At 40.9% G+C, this 20,600-nt stretch overlaps 1 protein-coding gene across 1 annotated transcript in view; it reads right to left on the bottom strand.

Annotated features, from left to right (window-relative positions):
• SRGAP1 (SLIT-ROBO Rho GTPase activating protein 1) overlaps nt 1–16,333 on the bottom strand; it is a 268,726-nt gene extending 252,393 nt beyond the window's left edge. The window contains exon 1 of the mRNA XM_024737112.1: nt 16,207–16,333. Coding sequence (XP_024592880.1) covers nt 16,207–16,273 — 67 coding nt within the window. The 5' untranslated portion in view covers nt 16,274–16,333. The remainder of the gene's footprint in view (nt 1–16,206) is intronic.
• Between the last annotated feature and the right edge of the window lie 4,267 nt (nt 16,334–20,600).

A 20,600-nucleotide genomic window follows, 5' to 3' on the forward strand; every position in this document is an offset into this window, starting at 1 on the left:
GTAAAAAAAAAAAAAAAAAAAAAAAAAAAAAAAAAAAAACCCATTTTCATTGTGTTGACAGTGCACAGTGCTTTCTGTACATTATTTCACAATTTAATTCCAAGACCGATGGAGGAAATGAGATACCCAATAGAAAAGAGACTAAAACATTAACCTGACTGTAGGAAGTAGAGTTCCCAGTTTCAAACAAGAGATATTTATTTGTATATTAGGTATTTGGAGAAAAACATGTATAATTTAAACTCTATAAAAATACAGTCTGGGGGACTTCCCTGGTGGCGCAGGGGCTAAGACTCTGCGCTCCCAATGCAGAAGGCCCGGGTTCGATCCCTGGCCAGGGAATTAGATCCCACATGAATGCTGCAACTAAGAGTTCGCATGCCACAACTAAGGAGCCCCCATGCAGCAACTAAGACCTGGCACAACCAAATAAATCAATATTAAAAAAAAATACAGTCTGGAAATCTTTCAAACATATACTTTTGGTGACACATTTGAGAGTTTCCATAAACATTTTTAATATAATTGCAATGGAAGGTCAATTAAAAATGGAGTGGCCATTTGAAAAGGCATTCATTACCTGTCTCTCTTTTTGTAGTAGCGTACTCAGAAAACTCTCTTTTCTAAGGGACATGAAATCTAACGAATTCTCTTTTCTAATTTCTCGGAATTTACCAGCTTTCTGTTCCATGTTTTTTTTACCAGGGAATGCATCCACTGTTGTAATGATGAAAAGAAAGTTGAAAACTGAGCACAGCAAAGAAATGAGAGCAAATTATTCGAGTCAGGAGTCAGCCCAGAAAACATTCCTCCACGTTCTAGGGTTGCTCAACCAGTCTTCTAAAGAGCTGCTCTTTTTACCTACCTGTCCTTATCTCTCTGTCCCCTAAAGACAGGGAGCAGGCAGCTCCCTGAAGCAATGGCCACACCTTGGGCTCTGAGTTCCAGAATTTCTGCTGGTGCTTGGGGGTTATAATTTGACTGAACTGTCCTAGAAGTGTAGACCATCAATACGAGCACAAGGAAAAGCCAACAATGATCCTCAAGGAGAACTTCTGTTCACTGGACATTGACAAGACACCAAAATATGCCACACCGCCATGACACATGGAAAACGAGATGAGCAGAATGACTTCTTCCTACTCTCTCTTCTTTGGTAAATAATGTTTGGAGGCTTAATTCCATTTTTCAAACATGCTACTTTCACAGCCAGACTGAAACTTGGACGTCCTCAGAAGTGAAAAGTGCCTGACTTAAATAAGATTAGCAGACACCTATTGTTCTATCTTAACTGCTGGAGGTCTGAGGGAGGGAGCTGTTTTTGTAAGCCGCACCTTCAGAATAATAAAAGCGAAGGGCCAAAGTCCAGAGGTCTTCCACAGACCAGTTGAGAAGGAGTTGGAAGTGACAGCCCAGAAACTGGGACATCAAGCACTTTAAGAACTGCTGGAACCTCTGTAAATACTCCTTATGCTGCATTGGCTATTCTGCTGTGATGCCAAGGCTAGAGGGTGCTACCTCTTCTAGGAGGTCACTGCAGCCAGCTTTGGAGTAGAATTCCAAGGGATAAAATGGTAGAAACAGCTCCACAAGAAAAGGAAAGTCCAAAATCCAAGAAGGAAAGACAGGACTCTGGATGATTAGCAACAGAAGCAAAACTCCAGATTTCCCAACAGCATCTCAGATTATTCAGAAAAGTGTGGATGTTTTCACGCTCTGCTCATATCAAAGCCTTTCACTGATCCTCACTACACATTTTCATCCCCCAAAATCCATATATCCTGGATTTTTCCATGCGTAGACATAAACCTATATATGAAGAACTTGAAAGTGTTAGGGTAACATTATTTGCTCTCATCTATGTGTATCCTCTTCAGTGTATGGATCTTGGGTTATAAACATCATCCTGGAGGGCAGGGACTAAAAAACACAGACTTATTCTTCCCAGTAACTTGAACTGTATATACTTTTAGGTTCTCTTGCTAAAACAGAACTTCATATTGGATAAATTAAAAATAATTTTATGAAAGTTACTAAGAGATTAGATTTTAAAAGTTTTCATCACAAGAAAAAAAACTCTAACTGTGTAGTGATGGATGTTAATTGACTAGACTTACTGAGGCACTCATTTGGCAATATTTACAACTATGGAATGTTATGTTGCTCACCTGAAACTAATATACTATTATAACATTATTATGACATATAATGTTATAATGTATGTCAATTATATCTCAATAAAACAATGTAATATACTGATGGGCCCCCCAAAAAACAAACTACTGAATATTAGACTTTTTCCTACAGTATAGTAAATTTAAATAGAGTAAATTTAAATATTTTGGATCATTTTCTCTGAACATCAAAACCATTTCCTTTCAAATTCCTTTAAATTCATTATCATTTTGGTCTTAACTCATACTTATTATGTATGTCAGTAGTTCTGACATAGATTTTGAACCTGACTTTTCAGGTTGAAACTAAAATGCTGGATAAAATATTTTTAAAATATAATTTTAATCACATCACCAGCTTTCACATAAGTAATGAACTTTAAAAGTCCCAAAACAAGATAAGGTCAGTATAAAACAGATCAAATGATAACGAGCGCTATGGAGACAGAGAAAGCAGGAGAATGAAGATGGGAAGAGCCAGGAGAGGTTGAGGCTTATAATCTTAAATAACATGGTCAAAGAAAACATGGTCAAGAAAAACATTTCAAAAGATCAATATAATCAGATGATGTTCTATGATGACAATGCAATTGTCATCCTGTCATCCAGGCAATGCCGCCTGTCAATGCAGGGGACTCGGGTTTGAGCCCTGGTCCAGGAATATCCCATATGACGTGTAGCAACTAAGCCCGTGCACAACTACTGAGCCTGCCTTCTAGAGCCCGTGAGCCACAACTACTGAGCCTGCGTGACACAACTACTGAAGCCCACACACCCTAGAGCCACAACTACTGAGCCCACGTACTGCAACTACTGAAGCCTGTACTCTGTAGGGCCCATGTGCCACAACTACTGAGCCCGCAGGCCACAACTACTGAGTCTGTGCTCTAGAGCCCGCAAGCCACAACTGCTGAGCCCATGTGCTGCAACTCCTGAAGCCCGCGCGCCTACAGCCCGTGCTCGGCAACAGGAGAAGCCACCGCAATGAGAAGCCTGCATGCTGCAAAGAAGAGTAGCCCCCACTTGCTGCAACTACAGAAAGCCCATGCACAGCAACGAAGACCTGACACAGCCATAAAAAAAAAGAAAATTTGTAAATTTGAAAGCAATGACAGATTTTTTTTCTTTTTCTTATTTAAAATTTTATTTATTTTTTGGCCATGCCATGCAGCACGTGGGATCTTAGTTCCCCAAACCAGGGATCGAACCTGTGCCCTCTGCATTGGCAGGGCAGAGTCTTAACCACTGGACTGCCAAGGAAGTCCCGACAGATTTTTTTCTTGATGAAAATACTAAACTTGGATAACTTTACTAAACATTTAAGAGTCACATAATTCCAGTCTTACATGAATTCCTCCAGAGAATAGTAAGAGGAAATAATCCCCAACTAATTCAAACACGATTACTCTCAGATTGCAATGTAGTAACTATATTTTTTTAAAAAGATAAATATCTTCACTTAAAAATTTTTTTAAATTAATTACTTATTAATTTTTGGCTGCATTGGGTCTTCGTTGCTGCGCACAGGCTTTCTCTAGTTGTGGCGAGCAGGGGCTACTCTTCGTTGCAGTGCGCGGGCTTCTCATTGCGGTGGCTTCTCTTGTTGCAGAGCACGGGCTCTAGGTGCACGGGCTTCAGGAGTTGTGGCACGTGGGCTCAGTAGTTGTGGCTCGTGGGCTCTAGAGCGCAGGCTCAGTAGTTGTGGTGCACGGGCTTAGTTGCTCTGCGGCATGTGGGATCTTCCCGGACCAGGGATCGAACCCGTGTCCCGTGCAGTGGCAGGCAGATTCTTATCCACTGTGCCACCAGGGAAGTCCCTTCGCTTTTTTTTTTAATGTAAAGTCACACTCCTATATACCTCATGGGGCAAAGGGGAAACGATTATAAGAAATTCAAAATACTTAGAAGTTAATTTTAATAAACTTTACACATCAAAACTTTCTAGATGAAGCAAAGATGGAACTCTAAGGGGAATTATCATAAATATTTATTAGGGGAGAATATTTATTGGGGAGAAGAACAGATGCCTTTGTTAAGAATGATGCTTTTATTAGAAATAACATTTACATTAGAAAAGAAATTTATTGCCTTAAATGCTTACAGTAGCAAAGAAGGATAAAAACAAATGAGCTGTATGTCCAACTTAAAAAAAAAAACAGATAAAGAACAGAATAAATCTGAAGAAAATTTAAAGGATGAGAGTAAAGACAAGAGCAGAAATCAATAAAAAAGAAAAAACAACAAAAATAGACAACCCCCTTTTAAGATTCAGCAAGAAAAAGATAAGGCAAAAATAAATATTTTAAAATATTTTTTTATTTTTATTTTCTGGCCCTACTGCATGGCTTACAGGATCTTAGTTCCCTGACCAGCTGCCCCTGCAGTGAAAGCGCCAAGTCCTAACCACTGGACCACCAGGGAATTCCCTACAATAATATTTTAAATTAAATACAGATCAGCCCATATTTTTAAAATATACTACCATCAACATTATGTCAATATATCTGAAAACTTACACAAAACAGAGACATTTCTAGAAAAACATAACAAAACTGACTTCAGAAGAAATATAAAGAATAAATAATCCTATCAGTAGTAAAACTAATGATTAACTGCTGATTAGCAGTTAAAAGTTCTTCACACAAAGAAAATAACTAGGCCCAAATAAGCAGTTTTACCGACCTTTCAAGAGAAGGAATATTCCAAAATTTCAAACTCTTTTACGAAATAGAAAGAGAAGCAATACTCTCCAATGCATTCTGTTAGGCTAGTATAACTGAAATATGAACCCAGACAAGGACATTATCTGAAAGGAAAGTCATGGGTCTGTTTCATTCAAGAATTGAGAGACAAAAAACAAAAAACAACAACAAAAACACCTGAACTAAATATTGGCAAACTGAATCCAACTATTTACATATATAATACAACGATGAAGATAGGTTTAATTCTGGAATACAGAGATGGTTCAATATTAGACACTCTGTAAATATTTCTCATTACATTAACAGATTAAAGAAGAAAAAATAATATCAATAGATGCAGGGACTTCCCTGGTGGTCCAGTGGTTAAGAATCCGCCTTCCAATGCAGGGGATGCAGGTTTGATCCCTGGTCCAAGAACTAAGATCCCACATGCCGTGGGCAATAAGCCTGCATGTCGCAACTACTAAGCTCACATGCCACAACTACACAGCCCACATGCCGCAACTAGAGAAGCCTGCGTGCTGCAACGAAGAGCCCACGCGCCACAACGAAAGATCCCGTGTGCCACAATTAAGACCCAATGCAGCCAAATATATAAATAAATATTTTTAAAAATCAATAGATGCAAAAAGAAAAAAGGATAACTTTCAACCAACTATTAATGATTAAAACTTCAAGTAGGGCTTCCCTGGTGACGCAGTGGTTGAGAGTCCACCTGCCGATGCAGGGGACACGGGTTCGTGCCCTGGTCTGCGAAGATCCCACATGCCGCGGAGCGGCTGGGCCCGTGAGCCATGGCCGCCGAGCCTGCGCGTCCGGAGCCTGTGCTGCGCAACGGGAGAGGCCACAACAGTGAGAGGCCCTCGTACAGCAAAAAAACAAAACAAAACAAAAAAGAACTTCAAGTAAACAGAGAATACATGAAACTTAACCTGATAAGAATATCTATAATAAACTGAAAGCAATCATTATCCTTTACGGTAGGAGAGGCTTGAAAACACTCCCTTTAAATCCAGAACAAGAAAAGAATGACAATTCACTACGTTTATTAGCTTCATACTCAAAATTCTGCCTAGGGCAAAAATAGAAGAATAAATTAAAGCCGTAAGGTTTGGAAGGAGGAAATATAGTTGTCTTTATATTTGCAAATAATAAGATTTTTTTAACCAAAATATGAACAAATTATTCGAAATAATAATAAACTAGCAAAGTGGCTGGATATAAGACCGATATGCTAAAGTAAACTGCATTTCTGTATACCAGAAACAATTAGAAAACAATTTTAAAAGAGATCTCATAAACATTGGTAACAAAAGTGAAATAAGTCTAACAAAAAACATAGAAAATGTAAAACTTTACAGTAAGATATGTAAAAACAACTAAATAAATGGAGAAATATTCATATTCATGGGTAAGTAGAACTTATAATCTAATATACAGTTGCCAATTCTCTAATTGCTTTATAATTTCACGTAGTTTCAATCAAAATGCCTGTGGGCTTCCCAGGGAAGGAAAACTGATTTTAAAATGCACACGAGGGACTTCCCTGGTGGTCCAGTGGCTAAGACTCTGCACTGCCAATGCAGGGGGCCTGGGTTTGATCTCTGGTCATGGAACTAGATCCTGCACGCATGCAGCAACTAAGACCTGACACAGCCAAATAAATATTTTATAAATAAATAAATAAAATGCACATGAAAGAGAAAGGACCAAGATCACCAAGATACTTCTGAAAGGGTATAAGGAAGGAGAATTTGGCCTACCAAATATAAGACTTATTATAGGGCTATAGTAATTAAGATAGTGTGGTATGTGCAAGAATTTATAAATTAACTAATGGAACACAAGAGAGTGTCGAGGTAGACACATGTATACATGAAACTCTGATCAAGACAAGTAGCTAGTAGATTACTTTTTAAAAGAAGAAACTATTTAGCAAGTGGAATGAAAAAAGTTGGTCATCCACATGAAAAGAACTAAAAATATATCCCTAGTTCACAATATGAAAAATAACTTCAGATAAATTAATAACTTTTATGTCAAAAGCAAGATTTTAAAACATTCATAAGATAATATAGACAGATATCTTTCTGACCTTAGAGTAGGGAAGGATTGCTTAAACACCAAATATAAATACTTGATACATGTGAACAAATTCAAATGAGCAACTTCTGTTTATCCAGAGATATCTTTTTAAAATGTGAAAATACAAACTACAAACAGGGAGAAGATATTTGCAACAGATATAATTGACAAAAGATCAATATTAAGAACATACCAAAACCAAAACAAAACAAAATGCACAAATCAATAAGAAAAAGACAAACCAACAGATAAATGGGCAAAGGTATGAATAAGCATTTTAGTGACAAAAGCAAATGGCCCTTAAACATGTGAGAAGATGCTCTATCTCATCAGCAATCAAAGACATACAAATTAAGCCAAAATACCATTTTACCCCAGTAGATTGCCTCTCCAAAAAACCTTGTCTTCATGCTGACTACTGGTTGTCCAAATCTGTTCTCTCCTTTCATGGTCATGAAGTTGTAGCTGAAAACAGGGCTGCCCAGGGAGACTACATTTGCCAACCTCCCTTGCAGCAAGATGTCCTGTGACTAAGTTCTCACCAGTTAAATGAATGGAAATTCTCTGTATTATTTCTGGCCTGGATTTTAACACATTGGCCATATGCTCCTCAAGACTCATTTTCCTTCCTGTAAGTCAGAACATGGATATACTTAAGACCCAGTTTCAACCAGGCATACAAGTTCAGTTCCCTAGGTGATGGCAGAGGAACGAGATGGAGAAAACTCAAATAATTTAAGGAGGCAAAACTGTCCTGGTAGCCTAGACTGCACACCTCCAGACTGTTGTGTGAGAAATTTCTACATTTTTAGGTTATTGTCTTTCAAGGTTCTCTTTATTATTATAGTTTAGCCTTTACCTTAACTAATACATTGGCCCATACTAAGTGTTTTTCAGGATGTGGAATTCTCATTCACTGCTGGTAAGAGAATAACTACCAAGCACTTAGAGAAAAGTTTGACATTAGTAAAGTTGACCATGCATATTCCCTATGACCCAGCAAGTATACATAGAGAAACTCATGTACACGAGGAGACACTCACAGCATTTTATATATTATTATTAATCATGATGGCAAAAAGTGCAAATAACCCAAATGTCATAAAGAATGAATAAATAAATAAAGAATAAATAGCTTCCAGTATTTTCATGCACTGGAATACTATATATCAGTGAAAATAAATTAATGATGGCTATACACATTAATGTAGATCAATCTTAATATAACATTGAGTGAAAAATGGAAGTCATAAGAAGGTGTACTTACTTTGAAAATTTTTTATTACAGAAAAATTTAAACATACACAAAAGTAAAGAGAATAAAATAATGAACCCCATGTACCCAACAATTATCAATTCCTGGCTAATCTTATTTTATCTGTATTCCCACCTACTTCCTCCTTCCCCCAGATTATATTGAAGCAAATCTTAGCCATCCCCAAATACTTCAGCACATATATTTAAAAGATAAAGATTTGTTATACATGCCAAAATACTATTTTTTTTAAAAATTAACATCAATTCTTTTTTTTTTTTTTTTGCGGTATGCGGGCCTCTCACTGTTGTGGCCTCTCCCGGCGCAGGCTCAGCGGCTATGGCTCACAGGCCCAGCCGCTTTGCGGCAGGTGGGATCTTCCCAGACCGGGGCAAGAACACGTGTTCCATGCATTGGCAGGCGGACTCTCAACCACTGCACCACCAGGGAAACCCAACATCAATTCTTTAATATCATTAAAAAATCTGGTATGTGTTCAAAAGGGCTCTGTATTTTTGATGCATGGATATAACATACATCAAAACGATAAAGAAAACTATAAAACTATCATAAAACTTTAAAGAAAACAAGGGGATGATTAATACTAAATTCAGAATTGTTATTGAGGGGGCAATAGGATGAAGAGAGATTTGTTAGAAAGGGGACAATGTGGGGGTTTCTAGACACTGCTAATGTTCTATTTCTTAACTTGGATGGCTACTAACCAGGTATTCATTTTATTATTATGCATTAAATTGTAAATAATTTTCCATACCCGCTTGTATATATATTTCACCCAAGAAAAGAAAAAGAGAAGCTGCTTCTCCCACCTCCCACCCCCCAACCTACGAACTGTTAGCTGAATTCAAAGCAAGAAAAAAAACAAAGTATATCACTGAGCTGTAAGCAAACAGAAAGTTTGAAATTGTCCTGTGAACAAACCTGATCAGCAGAGGTTCAATTTCGCTTGGATGCACCTTGCCCCACCCCCATCCTGAAGGAGGGTGGGTCTCAAAGTGAGATTCCTGCATTAGGCCAGGAAATTTACCAAGGAGAGGATGTACTGAGGTCCAAAAGTACAGGAAATACAACCTATACCAAACAGGAAAAATAACCGGAAACTCCTCCCGCCATGCGTTATAGCTTGGTATGTACATAGAAAGCTGAGTCCACCCATGCAAAGCAGCCATGACAGTGACTGGCACACCCTGAGCGCTCGATAACTGTTAGCTGATGCTACGATTATTTTTCATTATTATTATTTCATCATCCTTTTTTGCCCCCGCCATGGAAGTTAACTTTAATTATAAACTTTTGACTTCACAGAACATCTGACTTGGAGGGAGTGATGTTTTATTTCATTTGTTGGTGACATATAAGACTGAGGGTCCAACTACGGTTTCTCCTCATGCTGAAATCCCACTACCCAGTATGGCTGACACACGCGTATGTACGTAGCTATACATCAATTTAGCTCTGTTTTAGCTTGTCCTAACCATGCTTTTTTTTTTTAATGGTCTTTTTTCCAATTATTATAAAATATTTCTCCATACCATAAAACGTTCTTCAAAAACCACTCTTAATGACCCCATGACATTCCATGTGTACAAGTTAGCTAACCATTCCCCAGTGGAATTTAGTTAACTATTCTCCATTGTTGGACACTCAGACTGTTTCCAGCTCTGTGACTTTCTAAATGTGTGTAACTTACACATTTGAATTCAGTTTAATTTTGTGGTAATACTTCATTGGACACCCTAGATAATTCTGAATGATCGCCATGTTAGTTTTACTATAAAGGAATGATAATTCAAAACATTTACTCTATTCATTCAATTAATGTTTAATGAAGCCCTATACCAGGAGGTGTGGGAGATACAGAGACAATAATTTTTTTTTTTTTTGCGGTACGCGGGCCTCTCACTGTTATGGCCTCTCCCGTTGTGGAGCACAGGCCCCGGACGCGCAGGCTCAGCGGCCATGGCTCACGGGCCCAGCCGCTCTGCGGCATGTGGGATCCTCCCGGATCGGGGCACGAACCCGTGTCCCCTTCATCGGCAGGCGGACTCTCAACCACTGCGCCACGAGGGAAGCCCTAGACAATAATTTTTAATATCAAAGTGCTTTCTGTTATATGTCAAATATATCTCAATAAAGCTGGAAAAAAAATCAAAGTGCTTTCAAATGAAGCAAAAGCAAATTAGCAGGTACAAGTGAAATTTTTCATTTCTATATTGATTTTAAAACAAAATATTTTGCTCAAAACTATGAAATTAAGTCAGAGACTTTATCTGACATCATAAGAATCCTTTTTACCATGGGTAAATAAAATCGATTGTACTACAGTTTTCATTTTCCATTTGGCATCATTAAAGGCAGAGAAAATGTAAAACAAAAATTGTAAGCAAACACATGGCAGCCCAGGAAATGTGCTTTTCAGCTGTTACTTGTACTTGGATAAAAAGGAATGACACAATAAAAAAAAATCCACCTTATAAGGAGCTGGGAATCTCTCTGGTTTGCCTATCACACATCCCTTTTTAATCCCACCATGAAACTCACTCCATTCTAAAAGTACAGAGGACTTTATCAGGATGATTTAAGAGTCGCCCCCTTTGGGATCTATTTAGGCAGCAGATTGGTGATTATGTATTTGAATTTCAAAAAGCTTATCTAAGTCAGAATGTAACAAGAAGCAGTTGAAACGTAAAGAAAACCAAAATGAAACAGATAACAAGGCCTAATTTTTATAGACTATTTATCAGTGCCAAGCGTGTGATAAAGGCTTTCCACAAATCATCTCACAGAAGCCTCACAAAGGCAAGGAGGTAAGTACTATTATTATCCCCATTTTACAGATGAAGAAGTTGACTGTTAGGGCTCAAATATATTATCAGTGGCAGGGCTGAATGGCTAACACCAGTTTCTGCTCTTAAACACTATGTTCTGTTTTTTTCCCATCCTGACATACCAACAGGTGAGCATATATATGTTGTCAATAAATTAGAAAGTAATTTGGGTCCAATGAATAAAAATACCTTCAAATAACTAAAAATGTCTTCTAGTAACTGTCTCTATTCCCAACTTCTGCCTTCAAACCACTAAAACAAAGGTAGACTGAGTGATTAGACATACAGTTTACTCCGTATTTTTTTTTAATCTTAATGCTCAGTTATGTAACTTGAAATAAAAATAGTTAGCATAAAAAAGGGTCTGCTCAGTCCACAAAGTAGACCCTCAAACTGGACCAGAGCTGAGGTTCCTGACCTGGTCATCACACAGCACAGGAGTAAGCAAAGCAATCTAGACAAGTAGAGCTCAGATTTACCATCCCATAGCATACTCCAACCCTCACTGTATTTCAGAGCATGCTTTGCTTAAACATTTCTCCAAAACTATTTCTTAAGATACTTTGAAGTTCATGAAACAAATCAGGTTTTCTGGACAACATAAGAGGGCTTATTGCAGTAGCTTCACTTAGTATGACCAAAATTTCAAGCACGTTACATTTGTACATATTCACCATATTTTTTTCCCCTTGATCTTTAAACCACCTTGTGAAGCTGCTGCCTGGGCACTGTGGTTTCTTGAAATGATCTTGGTGAAAAAACAACTTAGTTATGGTTAATCAATTTAATTAACTCCTCCTGTTAACGGACCAGAGTTGCTGTTCTCTAGTCCATCCAACTATGATTCCTTCAACGGATGTAAAGTCTAAACAGGTAAGTGTTCTATCTCCTACTCTTCTTTGTGAGGAATCTAAAAGCAAACCACTGTTACTGAAAAGCAGAGGACCTGGGTTCCAGTCCCACATACGTTACAGTTAATTGTGTAACTGACATTATGCCTCCTTGCGCTGCTGAAGTGGGCTGGACAGGAAATGTTTAAAGTCCTTCCCAGCTATAAAGTTTTAATTCGTAATTCAAATTGTTGTTTTTGATTGCAAGTTAAATGAAGAACATTAGAGGTAGACACAGGTTCCCTATGAGTGACAGTAGCACTTTTAATTTCCCTATTGAAACCTATCACATGACGGGAGGTCATATTAAATTGAACTGGCATTTCCTTATGCTCCATCCGCTACCAAAATGTACTATTTGTAGTTCAGGCAGCAGAGAAGTTGAAAAACAACAGATTTTCTTGGCACTTCCTGCACGTATGGCACATAGATGAGTATGAGATTATCCTCAGGAAAATACTGCAAATAATAGCTGTCAATTCTTAGCAACTAACAACACGCATTATTAAAAATAAACACAACCTCCCATCCATGAGTTCCACCCCACAAAATGTGTCTTTTGTTTCTTCTGACTCTTATATGTGAACCAATATTTTTTACATGGGCTCCATAATATTTCTGCTGCAGAATTCAAAAATTACTAGATCTCTAAAATCTACAGATAATCCCCAAACCTTCTGTTAGCCACTTGCTACGATCTTGCCAGAGATGCTAAAAGTAGTGTAGTCAACTGGTTTGAGTTTCATACACTTTTCCAGACAATCTTGCTGTTTAAGGGTCCACACAAATAAGAGATTAATTTCTCTGGATTCTAAATCTTTGGGAAGTTGACCAACATGCATGAAGCAGTCTTTCTCCTCCTATAGTTAACACATTAACTAACACATTAATCTTTTAAATTATTGCTTGGGGTCCTTTTGTCCTCGATTTAAACATATCTATTCCTTTAACTACTTGTATAATTCTCAATTCTTCCCCCTCTTACAATTCTATGCTCTACTTTTCTGAACGTGGTTTTATTATTTTTCTGTATTTTCTGCGGTATTACATTTTAATTCCTTGAGAAATCAGATAATACATAGTGTTTGTGAATTATGAAAAAAGATAAAGCAAAGGTAACCTTCCTCAAAACAGGGCAGCCAAGAGAAAACGCAAAAAGCTTGAAAATTTTCCTGCATAATTAATGTGAACTGACGTGACATCTTCAATTAGACTCAAAGACCCTTAGGACTGAGAGAATCTAAACTCCTTATCGTACAGATAAGAAAACCAAAACCCAGGAAGAAGCTAAGTGACTTGCCCTACATGATACATCTCATTGGATACATTTATGGTCTTACCCATAAAATTACAGCATAAAATTACACATTACACCTAGGATGGTTCTTTTCACACTGAAAATAGCCCCATGAAGTCTGTTTCCTAAACACATGCAGGCAGCCACAGTGGCTAAATCCCACATCTGTGGAGTCATTCTTTTAAATCAAACCCTTACCTCAGAAATTCTGAGATAAATGCAACTGGTATTAGGGGAAATGGGAGAGAATAAGAAAGGACAATACTCCAGAATGTTAGATTCAAGTCAGAAGGTAAAAAAGTCACATATAATCAAAAATGACTCTTGATACATTTAAGTGTATCACAGATACACTTAAATCACGCAGAGTCCAATATTTACATCTTTATTCATTGGGAAGAGACCAATGCCTTCTCTTAATGAGTCCAGCACAGCTAGGTTTTCCTCCAGCAATAGAACAAGCCACTTTCTTTTGTTTACCGTCAGATGAAATACCTGTTAGAATTGAAAGAGTTGGTTGTTCCAAAACCACCTATCTTTAAGCAGTGGACTAGCGTCTGCCAGGGTGAGATACTCACCCTTAAAGAGGGGCTCAGGAAAAGAAACAGAAAACCAGGATCCTGCCTCTGAAACTATCCTTAATAAGGGACCTATTCTCACTGCACAGGACAGCGGGCCTCATGCTCTATTTAACTACTTAACTCATTTCTCTTCCACTGCCTTCTTGATTTTGCCTAGTAAATTGAGGTGAATGTGTGCCATTCAAGGTGTATATGGTCCAATTCCATTGTATTGATATTTCCCTATTCCGATATTTGCATATGAATATAAGGATCTGGGTTAGACACGGGATGTGTAAGTATTACAGGGGAAGTAGAAGAAGTGTGGACACAGGCTCTGATGAAAAGGGCAGGTCAGGTGTAGTCAAGAGCCATAAAGAAGGCTGAGGACTCACAGGTAAGTGAGGAGGGTTGAAGGGAATACACACATCACTTTCTACGGGACAGAATTTGTTCCAAAAGTAATTTTTACCATGTTTGCGACTTTTCCTTGGATTGGATTTGATGGGCACATTTTAAGCACTGCAACACATCCCATTCTATTGATTTTTATTTTATTTATTTATTTTTGTTGTTGCTGTGCCCCCCAGCATGTGGGATCTCAAGCTTCCGGACCAGGGATCGAACCTGCACCCCTTGCACTGGAAACACGGAGTCTTAACCACTGGATTGCCAGGGAAGTCCCCCTTGTATCTATTTTTAAATCCATATAGATGGCCTATACCCTCAAAGCATATAAGTAACCGTCTAACTATAAAATCCATACTCTGAAAGAGATTAATCATGAGAATATTTTTCAGATAAAGACTTGATCATGGACAAATCACCTTAGAGCAGAAATACCAAAACCAATACTTGAAGAAATACGTTCTACAAGTCAGTGCTCCAAGCAGCAGGGAAACCAGACTGCTGCCCCTTGAAGACCTGCCACAAAGAGCCATGTGGAAAAACCGCACAGAGAAATGGTGATTGTGAACAAGAGTTGTACCTCAGTACGAAAGACTTTTGGCTGTGTTGGACCGTTAAGAAAAGAAAGGTTATGCTCATTAGAAAGTTTACCTGTCTCGAAGCAAATAATTACTTCTCTGCTAACATAACTTCCATGTCAGTGTAACCAGTTCCTACAAGTATAAATTATCTTAATTGCATGCAGATAAAAATCTGTGTTTCCTGAACAGTGTTCATCTTAACTCCATTATTGGAGTCAACCTAAAGGAAACTTAAGTCTCTGTACTTGCATATTGTGTTTGTCTCTGGCCATGATGAGATGGTCCAGATTCACACTGATTGACAGAGGGTTTCCCCACCAGGTCCTCTCACAGGACTCCAAGCATTTTCACAACTTGACCACACAAAAGAACGCCCAGTCTGCTCCTGCTTTCCCCAAGACAAGTACAGGAACGCCTTTCTCTGCAGTCCTTTCATAAGATTGTGTCTGTACAAACACAGGTGTCTACAAAGCAATTTTTATCAACTTTGCTTTGAATGTTCCAAAGAACAGCAGTGATCTCAACACTCCATCCATTGTCTCAATGGATGGGAAAAGCTACCCATGAGAGACCATAAAAGAGGGAAAAAAAAAACCCAAATATATGTTTATAAAACTCTTCAACAGCAACACCAAATACTTGTACTGGAGAGAAAATATATTTTTTAAACCACAAGGCACGTTAAGTAAAAATGCGTAATCAACCTTAATTAGATTCCTTCATCAGTGGACAATGTAAATGGATGGAAACTACTACTCAAATATTCAAACCTTCATTTTACATGCAAGTGGCCTCCAACAAATGATAAAGCAATATTCCCGTGTGAGTGTGAGAGATTAAAAGGAGGAGTCAGATTCCACTAGTCCTTGCTTGGTTTAACTGCCCAGCTTTTAGGGAGCTATTTTATAAAAGCGGGACTCGCCCTGATAAATTAGTGAACAGTGCGAATGTCAAAAATTGCCTGCCTGCACTCAATGAAGCTCTAGAGCACTTCGGAGCCAGACTTCAAAAAATGACTCCTTAAAAAAAATTACGTTGTGACAATGGTATCGTTTAAAAAAAATAATAAGGATGACGGTGATGATAACTGGGCAGGAACCACTGCTGCTGCCTGCCTCCTATGTAAGTTGCCCGGCTGAAGGTGGTTAAGTTAAAGCCAGTTCTCCTCTATTGGAGGGGCGCCCTGGCAGCGGCGGAGAGCCACCCGGTTTCCAGCTCCCTGTGGGCTTGACGGGACTGGGACTGGGATTGGCTTCCACGAAGCCCCGGGTGGCTCAACGAGGCGCTCTAGCTGTCCCTCACCACCTCCCTCCAACACAGACCCCAAGTGAGAAATGCAACTCCCGGAGCACAATGACAAGAAAGCACACAAAAGGAGCAAGGCAGCCGCTCCCATCCTTACCTTTGACTTGACTTTCATACTCGGCTATGATCTCTTTGTCCTTTTTGAATCTGCTCGGAGTGGACATTATCCAGCTGTTCTGGGTTTGCTTTCAGCGGGCAAGTTCTGTTAGAGGGTCACCGACCAGTCTCCTCGGAGAGGCAGAGTTGTACTCCCACACGCCGGGAACCCAGAGGCAGCACCGACAGGAGGGAAAGGGGGAGGGAGAGGAGGAGGAGGAGGAGGAGGAAAAAAAGGAGCGAGCCGAGGACTAGATTAACCCGGGCGCTGGCACCATACTCTCCGGATCGAGCTGCCGTCGGTGATACTGAGGGGAGCCCAGGGTTCGGGGCCGGAGAGGCCCGGCGCGCCGGCAAACTCCAGCAAGCGAGTGGTGGGGGGCGTCTCCCTGCCCACCCCACCCGGAGCCCGTCCACTTCCTCTACGACCGCTGGGCGGACGCGGGAATCGCGCCGGCGCTCCGCACCATTGTTAGCAACCCGCACGGGGCGCGCGGGGCAGGGCCAGCCGGGGAGGGCGGGCGCCGCGACTCTCCCTTCCTGCTCCAGCCACCGGCTCCGGCGCTCGGGGGTCCCGCCCGGGCTGGGGATGCTACTGCCGCTCCTCCGTCGGCACACACGGTTGCTACTGCCCCGGGCAGGCAAGAGGAATCGCGATCCTAAAGCAAGTCCCGGGCGCCGACCGCAAGGACGGCTGCCGCACCGTAAGAACGCGTCCTGGGCACAGCCCCGGCGGAGTTTAGGTCTCCACCGCCGGCGCCTCGCGGGGCCTCTGCCTCCTGGGCCACCGTGCGCCGAGGCTGCCTCTTTCTCCCCCGACCCCCTTTCCGCTGCTGCCCCCAGGAGGCCGCCGGCGACAGACACACTCGTACACGCGGCCGGAGGAGCCGCGCCCCCGGAGGCCGCAAAGTTGCCGGCACGTTCACGGCCCGCGGCTCCCCGGCACCTGGGGAGCGAGCTACGGGCGGCAGCGGCCGGGGCGGCCGCGCTGGGCTCGGCGAGGCGGGGCAGGGCTCGCGGGAGGGGTCGGCTCGGCAGCGCGTTCCCTTCTCCGCCCTCGCCCCCTCCCGGCGCGGTGAGGAAGCGCCGCGCTCGTCCGGGAAGATGGACGCCTCTTGTGGCCAACCGCAGCCCGGCCCTGCGCGTCGAGCCCGGCGGCCGTGGGCAACGCCCCCAGCTCCTCCCCGAGCTGCGCAGCCCCAGCAGCTGGGAAACCCCTCCCGACCCGGCGGCCTGTCTTTGGCCGAGGGTGAGCGCTGTGGTGGGGCTCTTTTCAGTGTACAGTGGGGAAATCCAGACTTTGGATGTCTCCATGGAAGAAAAGGATGTCACTCCAAGATGTCACTCCAAACCCCAGAAGGAACACTGGAGACTGAATTGTGAACGTCTTGGCTAAGAATCAAAGAAGAGCTAAGCTGTTTGATCAGGCAGAGAAAAATACCCATCTTGAACACCATTATTCTCCCCATCCTAGAAGCAGCTGGAGGGGGCTAGGATGGCGGGAAAGGCGTGGTGGGGAAACAGGTCACAGTTAGGATATCACCAGGTTTTGACGGACACATTTAGCGTTTGGGACCTTCCTTCTCCAATATTATGGGCCTGATTTACCAAAGTGATTTGTCCAAAGGCGTGTCCAGTATCAAATGTTTTCCCTGCTAGATCTAAAGAAGAGTAGGGACTTCGAGACTTTAATCATTCATTCATGTATCCAGTGATAAAATTTCTTACCGCGAACCAAACACCAAGTAAGAGCTAAGGATTCAGAAAGTAGAACCCTGCCCTAAAGGATCTCACGGTCTATTGTTTTACAAAGTAATTACAGGCGGTACTGTGATGCTGTAAGAGGGCTACTGCCGGCTTTGCGAGCCCTGAAGAAAGAAAAGTGGACTGCGTAAGAGGTTTGGGGAGAAAGGCTTCCCACAGAAGTGGTATTTGAACTGCATTTAAAGGGCGAGTAGTAAGTAGTTTGCCACCTTAGAGAGGGAAAGTGTTGCATTCCACGGAGAAGAAGGAGAATCCTACTCTGGGAGAATTGCAAATGAGTTACAGGATGCCCTCCTCTAAAATACCAGATCTCTGATGGGAGGTGAAAAATATTTTTAAAATTTAAATATATGTGTGTTTCAAGCGGTAGTGTGTGCACATTGTTTTTAATTGTATGGCCTTTTAAAATTTAATTGTTAAGCAAATCTTTTTACTTTATAACGACAGAATAGAATGTACGGAAAAAATGTGAAAAAAAATGTTTTGTTTCCATTTTGCCACACAGGAGGTTAACTACGGAATCGCAGATTGCCCTAATTTCACGTGGGGCTGTCTTATGTAAGAGTGTAGCGTGATAAGCCAGGATATTCCAAAGCAGAGGCTGAGAAGGAAGGTCAGGGCCAACTGGGAGAGGCCTCCTGTGCTGAGCTCTAGGACACAGTTCTGCAGACAGCAGGAGCCTTTTAAGTAGAGAAGGGTCATGATCACATACATGTTTTATGAAGATAACTGTTGGCAGCATGGAAGGATGAGTTGGCTATGGGGGTGGAGAGACCAGAGGCAAGCAGCACACTCTGGCGATAATTGTAGTCAAATCTAAATGTGATTCATGTCATCCATCCATGGTGCTACTGGGATTTATTTCATATTTGCACTTGGGAAATACAACTTGGTACAGAGAATGCAGCCCCTGGGAACGAATTGTTGGCTGAGTTTAGACCTAAAGCACCGTGGTAGTTACAAGCCCCAAAGACAGTGTACCCAGAGGTGAATCATATCTCTGCTGCTTTCCTAAGTGAGCTGATAAAAATTACTGCATCTCTTGGGGCCTCAGTCTCCTTATCTGTAAAATGGGTTAATGCCTAGTTCCTGGGAATGTTATAAGCACTTACTGAGATAATCCTTAAAAATTACAAGAACACCAGATCTTTGTACCTACTCAGTTATCTTTGTTACTGTTATCTCAGTTTTAATCTTGGAGAGAAAGCTATTTAAAAATTGGAGATAGTATCTTAATCATCTTTGATTTTATCATAGTGCCCAACAAACTGTCAATAAACTTTTTTTTTGAATGTTAATGTCTTAATATTAGTAAGCCACCATTTTATTGTTGTAGAAGGTTGGGTCCCAAATAAAACAAAACATTTTGCATACATTCTTATAAGAACCCTACCAGGTGAATACTATTGTCCTCGTTTTACAGAGAGAATCTGGAAAGTTCAGTAAATGTGTAAAGGCCTGGCTGGGCCAGAATTCCAGCCCACATCTACTTGCCTCCAAATTGGGTTTTCCCAATTTGCTATTCTTCTGCCTACGAACTTATGATTCCTTTAAACTTGTGAAGCAGGATCACATACAGTGAACTGTGTATGACTGATCGATGGTTTTCCCTTGGTGGTTTTCTTCTGATCCAGCCAATCAGTGTGATTCACAAGTTAGTTCTTCTTTTCATAGTTTTATCTCTTCAGGTTATCCTTATCTTTCCCATATTTTGCCTCACAAAGCTTATATGGAGAATGCCTATGAGTTAAAAACCAGAAAGCCCCCTAGGGTCAGTCCAATTTGGAAGACAGTCAACTGAGTCTAAATCTGTGACTTTGCTCCCCCTTGTGGTAGCTGTTTTCTTAGCTATACAACAGGGATGGCTGCACTTTGCCCCCTAAAACCTACCCCTCCCCTGCCACACTCTCATTCTTTAGGGGCAAGTGGTGAGAAATTTGGAGCGCCTGAAAGTGGGATCCATACTACAGATTAGTCCACTCCATTATATAATATTCTCCTTTTAGGACCACTCCAAATTTCCAGAAGTAGAAGTTAATTCATTATCTGATCATAAACCCTGGGAGTAGGTAGGAGAACGTACCTGGCACCTTGCAGCCACAAAATAAATCATGCACCTTACTGCAGCATCACTTTGTCCTAGTGGTAAATAATTTAAGTCATTTAAAAAGTTAAATACAAACACATTAAGGACTCAATGCCAAATCGACACAATTTTTTTAGTTATGGTTTTAGTGTCTAAGAATTTCATGTCTGAGATGGACCAGTCTGCTACTCCTCTTCATATAAGGAAAACGTTCTCCTCTGCCCGTTGGGATGAAAAAGTTGATGAAGCCCTGCCAATATCCTAGGTTTTATTCTTGGATCCAGCCTGAGTATCAGAACACCAACTGTTGTGCGTGCATATCTTATATTGTCTTGACTCTGGACCCTTTTGCTTCTCAAATTGCTTGCAGTAGTGCTTTCCATGGACTACATTTTGGTATTGTGTCCTGGGGCAGAGTTTTATAAAGTATGAGCTCACCATTGATCACCTACATCAGAATCACCTTGGGAGTCTGTTTGGAATTCAGACACATGGGAGCTCTTCTACACTTAAAGCCACACTTCTTGACTTCAATGTGCATACAA

Source organism: Neophocaena asiaeorientalis, unplaced genomic scaffold, assembly GCF_003031525.2.
Source record: "Neophocaena asiaeorientalis asiaeorientalis breed wild unplaced genomic scaffold, Neophocaena_asiaeorientalis_V1.1 scaffold134, whole genome shotgun sequence".
Lineage (NCBI taxonomy): Eukaryota > Metazoa > Chordata > Mammalia > Artiodactyla > Phocoenidae > Neophocaena > Neophocaena asiaeorientalis.